Source organism: Centruroides sculpturatus, unplaced genomic scaffold, assembly GCF_000671375.1.
Source record: "Centruroides sculpturatus isolate CEXI.00-Female unplaced genomic scaffold, Cexi_2.0 scaffold641, whole genome shotgun sequence".
NCBI lineage: Eukaryota > Metazoa > Arthropoda > Arachnida > Scorpiones > Buthidae > Centruroides > Centruroides sculpturatus.
The window spans coordinates 451992-461765 of record NW_019384888.1 but is presented as its reverse complement, the minus strand read 5'-3'; the positions used below and the strand labels follow the sequence as shown (position 1 = coordinate 461765).

Genomic DNA, 9774 nt, shown 5'->3' with positions numbered 1-9774 from the left:
AAAAGCGTAAAATGATTTACCGTTCATGTAAAATAAATAAATAAAATATTTATGTGTATTAAAATTAACGATAAAAAAAACTAGGTCCAATTATTTTGAAAACGTACCGACCGCCGTCTATTCAGTCTTGGACTCTTGCACTGAATGTCCTAAAAAGAAAAAAAAAAGGTTTTTTTAGGAGATCCCGTGACTCCGGGCTGTTCGTTGGCCACCATATCAACGTCACCCTGCCCCTCCTCCAGCCATAGGACTTTAGTTTTGGCTTCGCAGACCCTGAATTATCGGAACATACTTCTTCTCCCGGCCAGCCGAAGTCCCTTCGAAGTTGTTATTTAGGTCCACGTTCGCTTTTTTTATTCGTTTTTCCCTCCATTTTACATTCGAATTTTAAGTTGTTTAATCTTTCTAGTTCGATTTTTTTATTATCTAGCTTGGTTATTATCTGCGCTCCATGGCGGCGCCGTGGACTTTCTTATCACCGATAATGGGTGTGGAAATCTAACATAGATAAAAGTAATATTTGAATAAGTAAATAAAATCCGTCATTTCATTATTTAGGTTTTGAAATAACACATGAAAAAACTCAAATATATCAACTATTGAATATATTCATTGGTATTTCCGTTGGAATATTACATTAAAGGTATAGTAACTTTGTAGACCTAGAACTTACCCGCTGGCAAATAGCCATTAGTTTATTGTAAAGAATGCCAATACTTTACAATAACATACGGTACATGTGACGTAACTTACGCCCTTATTCTTTATATTTTCAGCATAATTCGTTTATCTAAATCGAACTTTCTGCGCTGACGTGAGTATGAATTTTCCTCTTCTCGTTTTAAATCTTTTTATAAATCGAAGAGTTAATATTTTTGTTTAACGATTAGCAGAAGAAATTTCCGGACAGATTTTTTAAATATTCAAGTCCTAAATTATAAAATTTTCGACAGAAAATCTCTAAAAATGTCGTATGCTCACGCTAAAATGCATGCGCCCGAGCGAGGCCATTGGAATTGCACAAATTTAAAATTCATGGACGTCACCTACCTATGGACAATTAATAATCTTTCCTTCGCTATGGCCGAGAATATTTTCGAAAGCTCCATATTTTCTCCAGATGAGAATACTAAAATAAAATGGAAGTTATATTTTAAATGCGATTTTCCATCGAGAGATAAAATATTAAATTTGTTTTTAAATTTAGTTTCCAGTGATAAGTATTATGTTATAGCAGCGTATACAATCTACGTGGTAAAAGATAAAGGAGAATTATCCGGTGGAGTTAAAAAAGGCCCGTGTAAATTTTTTTCAGGAGTAAGCAATGATTATATTGAATTTTACCCATTTAGTTATAACGATTCGTTTCGTTTCGATAGAATAACTTTTAGGTGTGAGATACGCATAGCAGATCATTGGGTAACTGAGTCCGGTCAGAAACGTTTTGAAACTGTTATGGTACCAGAATTTCGTCTTTCACATAGAATAGAAACTCTGTTCAATAATCCAAAGTTTAGCGACGTAATTTTGAGCGTAGGCCATCCATCGCAATCCGATAACAGAGAATGTTATGCCCACAAAGCAATTTTAGCAGCGAGTTCTCCAGTTTTTTCTGCAATGTTCGAGCACGACATGAAGGAAAATAACGAAAATGTAATCTTAATCGAAGACGTGGATCCAAATGTTGTCGAAGAAATGCTCCGATTCATTTATACTGATACGGTACCCAAGTTAAAAGAAATGACTACCAGTCTACTGGCCGTTGCCGACAAATATGCATTGGAACGATTAAAAGCATTATGCGAACAGCAATTTTGCCACAAACTGCAAGTAGAAACTGCCTGCAACATTCTTGTCTTGGCTGATCTTTATAATGCCAAGCAGTTAGAAGAGGCAGCAACTGAGTTTATCACTCATTATTTGAATTCTATTCAGCAAACTGAAGGGTGGAAAAATATGGCCGACAAATATCCTTCTCTTGCCGATCGGTTTTCGGAACATCGTTAATAAAAAGATGCAAATAACATTAATAGTTAGCCTAATACTTTATTTTCTATTTGAATTTCATTACATCTTAATGGTTACTATAAAATAACCCTAATATATAATCATTAATTAAACAATATGGAAGGCTTTCGACATGGAAAGTCGACTGTTTTCATTATTGCAGTACCAATGTCCTCTGCATTGTTGAATAATTGCTGAATCACAAGATAATACTGATAAATAATTCCAAACTTCAATTATTAAATGTTATTTATTTATAAATTTATAATTACATCACAAATTGTGTTTACATTTTAAATAAATAATGAATTAAATTATTTAACATAACTTTTCTTTATTGCTGTGTTCTGTGTTATTTTACAAAATATTAAAAACATATTATAGTATTTTTTTAGATGTAAATATAGTAATAGATTCTATTAATTATAATACTAACAGTTCTAAATGAACAATAAAATAGAGAAGTACAGTAATGTTATTGAAAACAAATTATGCAATATTTCGAAATAAATAACGTTACACAAAATTTTAATTTCCTGAATGTTATGTATATGTTAGGCTCAAAGAACACTTGTTTTGTTCTCTTGTTTCGCTTAAAACGGCTAAAGGTCAAACGACATGTACTAGTAGGTACTGTACATGACTTGTACTTATGTGTGAACTGAACTTGATGTATGTACTGTACTTGTACTTGTATGAAGTGTACTTGATGTACTCTACACGATGAAAAAAATTAGCTGCTAAAGTTAAAAACCACTTGCGACCGATTTATTACGGTTAAAAGCCACCACAAGTTCTGGATGTTAACTAATAACGAGGTGATGACAAGAAAATAAAACTTTCCTTTTCATTATGATTTATTTATCTTCAATCGTCTTATATAAGCAGGTAACAAAAATATTCATCACGTACAGAAATGTAACTTAGTTACTTTTCAACAACATTTAATCATTCGTGATAATCTGTTGCGGTGCTCGAGATGTCAACGTTTTCAAACAACTAATTTACTAAAAATAATTACTTTGTCAGGAAGATTTATTATCAAATCGGTCTTTTTTTTTTATGAGATTCAAGAATGTTGCAGTTATTTATTTTTTACAAAAACTACTGTGACATTCCACGAAAATACTGTAAATAGTAAATTTTTTGCAACAAAAATGCAAAACAATGTCCAACTGCATCGGAACATACAGATCGCTCCACTACTCAACGATGCGGAGGCTTTCGCCTCGTGTATGATAACTTCTTTTCCCATCTTTTACGTAAGTCTCAACTCGATTTCAGTTATTTCGCGGTGTGAAAGGGATTGCAATGGTCTCGAATGTTCTCTTCGACCACCGAAACAACGTCATCCTTCGTGTGGACGTCCTCTTGTCGTAGTACATCGCGAAGGCATTTCCTGTCCTCAAGTTGTCCTCTAAGTTCCGGCCTCCCAGAAGCTGGATTACAGGAATGCGCCACCGCTCCCACCATACAGGACTATTTACGCTACCGATACTTATGACTACGTTCCACTTTTGTATTCGTTTCTCATATTTCCCATTCGGAATCTAAATTATTTAAACCTTTCTCAGATGGTGTTGTAGATGAAGCTTTGAAATTCACCATACAGATTTTTGTATTTGTCAAATTTACTTTCTTTCTAGAGAGATTTGACACAGATGCAATAGTTCAGGTGTGGCAGAGTAGCAGAGGTGCAATATTAATTCTACGGGAAAGTTAAGAATTAGTTTTATTTTTAAACGAAATTATTTTAATTTTTTATAATATGTAAAACTACGTTTTGTACTTTTCGACACTAAAATAACAATAAAAGCTTTAAAATAAATTATTTTTGTCAATGTTGTGTGCAACGTAATAACTTTTATATTATTAAACATAATAAATAAAATTGTTTGTGGCGCCATCTGTTATGAGTTTTTATTTTTAAAAATTTTTATGTTATTAATTATCATAAAATGGCAAAAAGATTAATTTTGAAGTAGAGATGCGTTTTATACAAGAAAAAATAAATAAAGAAAGAAAATTGCAAATTCTTTTATCGAGTAGATCAAAATAGATGAACACACAAACTATCATCCACCCATACAAAAAACACATTTCTCAAATGATTCTTATGTGATGTTAAATTCTGTATATAATGGCCAACGGAGAAAACACGGGCACAGGGCCGAAGGTATATTTAACAGTTCCTCGTCGGTTCCATTTTGAAAAGCCCTCGAAATGGAACTGACGAAAAATTATTAAATATATTGTAATAATATTTTTATTTATAAATACATGTGACAGATCTCGAATAAGTTTTGTAAACATTCTTCATTAATTTATTAATTTTTTGTATAAAATTTAGCAGCCAAAAAAATGAGACCTTGCATTGGGATGATGTAAACTAACTGCGAAATTGGAAACAAATAAGCAAATGGAACAAATAACATAACGAACAAAGATTGTGATGACGTGGTCACAATGTCGGGCTGAAATTTTTAATTAATTATATTTTTAAAATATATACTTTCGATTCTAGTAGTGTCTTGCCCCTGTACATCATACTTTTCCTAATAAGTTTTGACGGTCATCCATCTTCCTCCTGGAGAAAATTTTTGAGTTGAAATCACGCGACTTCTGTTTCAGGCAGGAAGTTCGTATATAGTTAAATCTGGACCTCCTGCCCTTATGCTTTCCTCATACCCCCCCATAAAGTAGTCTGGTGGTCGCGGGAATTTAAAGTTTCCTCTCGTAATTTTGTCCGAATTATTATAACAATTGGTTTCTGCTAGCAAGGTGTGACTATATATAATGTTATTTGTAAGATGTAATGCATAAACCCCTATCTATGTCTCGTTACCGAATCTAAAGCGATTTGAATTTGAATTTTAAGAGAAAATTTTCATCATTTTTTAAGTTTCGTCTGAATAATTTCGTGTAATTTTCGAAAATGACACAAAAACAGTGTAGTATGATATATTTATTTGCTTTTTATCTACATAATTGAAGAGTAATATTAAGCATTGCTGATTGAAATTATCAAGGTGAAGATCGTTTCTAATACGAAAAATACTGAAATAATAATTAGGTATGTTCTATTCGTAAGTATTGTTTTTAAGAATTAGAACACAATTTCTTTCTTTTCGCAGAACTCCACTCACTTCAATCAATGAAGAGAACGAAGAATATATTCCATACATCACCTGAAAGTAAAAATAAATCTTTTAATTAAAAACAAAATTAACTGACTTTCGGTTCGGATCAGAGGTTTATACAAGTAGACCCCCCTATAACACAGTTAATAATTCCGTGTTATATGAGTTCCATGTTGTACGAGTCACTCAGATTTTACAAATACGTGAGCCATTCACAGCACGACACACGTATAGGAACTTATAGGTCTGTAATTATTTACATTGCAGCCAAATTATTATTTTATACCTACCCTTATGACGAAGTGTTTCTTGATATAGAAAAAGCCACCCATTGATATTCCTAATGGGACTTTTCCAAATCTCTTCATAAAGTTGATTATCTATAATGTAGAAACCTCTTATTTATCTCTTGATAAAAAGAAATTGTAAAAGATTTTTTAAACATATATTTACTTTGAACTTAAATTCTGGAGACAAATTTGCAGAAAATATTTTCTCAATGGAAATGAAATCGTCATACATCTGTAAATAGAAAATTATATCGTGTGTATGAGAACTGTATTGTATGAACTTAAGAATTTAGAGTTAAATACATAAGAAAAACACTACGCGATCATTAATGATTCATATACAGTAGAGCGTCGATTATCCGAATCAATTGGGAACGCGCTGTTCGGTAAATCGATATTTCGGATAACCGATTATGTACGAAAAAATATATTAATTTATCCCATCAATTTCTGACATTGAAACCAGTTGCTGGAAGACATTAAGCCATAGCTTTTTCTGTGATAACAATATCAATTCCTTAAAATTTCTTACATAAAAAAAAAGAAATAAATGAGAATTATAAGTTTTATAAAAAGTTCTATATCATAAATACATTTTATTTATTATAAGGAAGTTTTAGAAAAACATCATCTTACATATTTAAAACAAAATAAAAACCTCTATTTTGTAATGAAATAAAATTTAATTAAACAGCAAAAAGAGAGAAAAAAAAAGGTGTGTTGATATTATAATTAAATGATGTAAACAAATAAAAATAGTAGTCCTTAGGCAAAGAATAAATAATATAATTATATCATAACAAATATATACAGTGCAATTATTTTCATATGCCTAACATGCATTGACTACAAATCTTAAATCCTTAACCACAAAACAGAAGTAAAAATTTCTGTAAAGAACTACTTTTCCTTCTATTAATAGAAAAAGAACATAACATAATTCTGAAAAAAAGGCTTGTAAAAGGATTTATTAAGAAAGTTCTGATGAGACAAATCTCAAGATAAACAATTTAGACAGGCATACAAAAAACTGCACTACACGAACAAGCAATTATTTATTGTGAGATCATCACAATGCTGGGCTGCAATTTTTCAATACATATGGGCAACAAATGCTCTCCACCTCAAATTAGTAGTATCTTGCCCCTGTACATCATACTTTTCCTTTAACAATAGAGTCATGCCAATCATCTATTAACTGCTTTCAGGGGAATTGAAACAACACGTTGAATTGAATATATAGTCAATCGGGGACTCCTGCACCTAAGGTTTCTATATCTAGTCTTGCATTTCATCTATCTAATTCCATTCTTGAGATTAAGGAAAAACAGACAAAAGAACAGACAACAGTGGAAATTTATAAATCTACAATTTTTTTCAAATTGCAGCCCAATGATGTCAGTGCATCACTAATACAAGTAATTAAATAATGACTAATCTAATCTCTGGCTATTTTTTGGAAGTTTTCCTGGATGCCACAGCACATGGTTTGAGAACCACTATCTTACAGTTATAATGAACATGAAATATTAAGAACTTTAGATAATATATAATTGTTTGTTTAAATTATATTTACTCTCAATATCTGCAGATTTCACATCCATAGTTTCAATCATAGTTTTTCTGAATATTTTTGATTATGAGTTCAATCAACTTTTGATCAAAAATATTCAGAAAAAAAAACATTCCAGAAAATTTCAAAAAATAAAGCATGGAATATTTAAAATACACACATGTTTTATTGTATGTATTTTCTCTTTCAGGTCATTAAACAAAGGCAATCTGTAAATGTTGAAAGAAAGAAAATGTTATATTGTTGCTGATGTGTACTATATAACTAGGTCTATTGAATATACACAGACTTTTTTTATTGTTATATTTGTACAGACTTATTATTCCCTTCACAATACAACATCATAACTATTTATACAGAACTAACATTAGTAGTATTAGATATTATAAGCAATCTTCAGATAATTTAAAGTATACAGGAAGCTGTGTGTAGATTACTTGCAAATACTATGCTATTTTATATAAGAAAACTGAACATTGGTTCCAGGACCTCTGTGGATTTTGATATCCTCAGAGGTCCTGGAACCAATCCCCACAGATGCTGATGGTCAATTATATATTATATGCTTCTTAAAAAGCTTTTAATTTTATTAAGTAAAAAAATGTGCCTTATAATAAATAAATTAATTTCATATAAAATTATTTACATACTTCAAATTCTTCATCTTCATCACTCTCTCCAAAGATATCTGCTATTAATTCTCCTACTTTTGATCTAAAAATAAATTATATAATAAAGGAATAAATAGAAATTAATAAGGTATAAAATAATTTTAGAAAATTTTTATATTAATATATAAATTTACTCGTTATCACTCTTATCACTTTCACTATCACTATCTTCAGCATCTGCAAATATCAAAAATTAATTTTTTTTATAACACTCATAATTAAATAATTTAATTATCATCAGTTTGAACAAAATAAATACACAGGGTTAATTGAAAGTTCCTTAAACCCTTTTTATTCCAAAAGTCCTAAAAATATATTACCTTTGTTTATGTAGTTACCTAAAAATCAAGTGATTACCAGACTAGATCAAGCTATATTACTGCTACTAATAATTAATTAAATACTAAGTAATTTGGCCTAGAGGTAGGCATTAGGCACAATCTCTTATTAAATTTAACAATTATAATTAATATTTGTTAATTAATTTATAAGATTCTGGAAGAAAAGAATCAGTCTGGGGCAGGACTTGAACCCGCAATTTCCACTTACCATGTGGATGCGTTGCCAATACGTTACCCAGATTCTGTCTGATTGTTGCATCCAAAACTATTAATTTGGATATAACCATACTAATTACTAATATCAGTAATATAGCCTGATCTAATCTGGCAATCATTTGGCTTTAATAAATAACTATTGGACTTATGTTTATACATAAAAATCATTTCCAGGTTACTTATGTTGTACTTATGAACAGAGGTAACTTAAAAGTTCCAATGATAAAGAGCACCATTTAGTTAGTGTAAAACTATTCTCTGGATTCAAATAAATACATTTGGACTGTGTAATTTGAGCTTTAAATTTTTGAGAAGTGACTTTATTTTATGTAATCTTTTTTCAAAGTCAACAAAAAGGTCCATACAATTCTCTACACCAGGTCTTCTTAAACTATGGGTTGCGACCTCATTTGGGGTCGCTTAGCAAAATCTTGGGGTCGTGAAATTTTAATGCAAAATATTGGAAATAATTTGTGAGAGTTTGAAAATGGCACACTTTGTGTCATAGGTTTCGAGAACTGCACTTTGTGTCACTTCTGGTGCAGCAAGACAACGATTTAGCAACACTGTAGTGTGAACTAGTGTAGTATTGTTGCTTTCAGTGTATTCAGTTGTCTCTGTTCCATTGTAACACAAGAGTGAACTGTGGTAGTACACCATTATTGTTTTTGCAAATTTGTATATCTTTATTTTATATTTTTTGGGTCACAAAGAAAATCACAATCATAAATGGGGTTGTAAATAAAAAAAAGTTTAAGAAGCCCTGCTCTACACATTATTTCCTATGTAACTACATTAACAAATTTAATATATTTTAAGTATTCTTGATACGAAAAGGATTCAAGGGACTTTTGACTCACTCTGTATCTATATAATTTATTTTATATCTTATTACCTGATGCTTCATTTTCAACATCTGACCCCAAAATTTTCCTGTAAAATAATTATTTTCAATTAAAGACAAACATTTTCATATTATATAAAAATTCCAAGTAAAATTTTCTGTAGAAATGAAGAAATATAAAATTTTAATTCTACATGTGATTGAAATTTAAATATAATAATTCTTTTATATATATAATTACACATAAATAAAATAAATATAAAGATAAATAAGCTTGTTACAATTCTTTTCAAATTACGTTTTAATATCTTTGTATGACTTTATCGTCAAAAATTTCTATGTTTATTTATATAGTGTATATATATATATACAGTAGAGCGTCGATTATCCGAATCAATTGGGGAATGGGGTTGTTCAGAAGATCAATGTTTCAGATAACCGATTAAGTACGAAAAAATATATTAATTTATCCCATCTTGACATTTTTCTCCATTGCATGTCACTTTGCGTTGAATTTTTGTCGATGTTAAGCCTAACAAAGGCTATTGTATCGTTAAAAATTATTTATTTATTTTGTACAAACAAAATAAATATATTGAAAAATATAAAAACAATCAAAAATTACACTTCAGAAGTTAATTTAGTATCAAAAACGTAAAATATTTGAGTAGCCGAAGACATAGCCAAAGATT

At 30.2% G+C, this 9774-nt stretch overlaps 1 protein-coding gene and 1 long non-coding RNA gene across 3 annotated transcripts; one reads left to right on the top strand and one right to left on the bottom strand.

Annotated features, from left to right (window-relative positions):
* The first annotated feature begins 487 nt into the window (after window positions 1-487).
* On the top strand, window positions 488-2299 carry LOC111631172 (speckle-type POZ protein B-like). Of its 2 annotated transcripts, none has more exons than XM_023375373.1 (3): window positions 488-643; window positions 777-814; window positions 894-2299. In XM_023375373.1, the coding sequence occupies exon 3, from the start codon at window positions 967-969 to the stop codon at window positions 2005-2007; it is 1041 nt and encodes a 346-aa protein (XP_023231141.1). In that variant the 5' UTR covers window positions 488-643; window positions 777-814; window positions 894-966; the 3' UTR covers window positions 2008-2299. The 2 variants fall into 2 exon arrangements, with proteins under 2 accessions (XP_023231141.1, XP_023231142.1); XM_023375374.1 differs by having other exon boundaries at window positions 891-2299.
* A 5351-nt stretch (window positions 2300-7650) lies between these two features.
* LOC111631151 lies at window positions 7651-9213 on the bottom strand. The gene is made up of 3 exons (XR_002757649.1): window positions 9134-9213; window positions 7816-7858; window positions 7651-7724 (listed from the first exon to the last, which is right to left on the bottom strand). It is a non-coding gene; the product is annotated as an uncharacterized LOC111631151 (long non-coding RNA).
* Window positions 9214-9774: the final 561 nt, after the last annotated feature.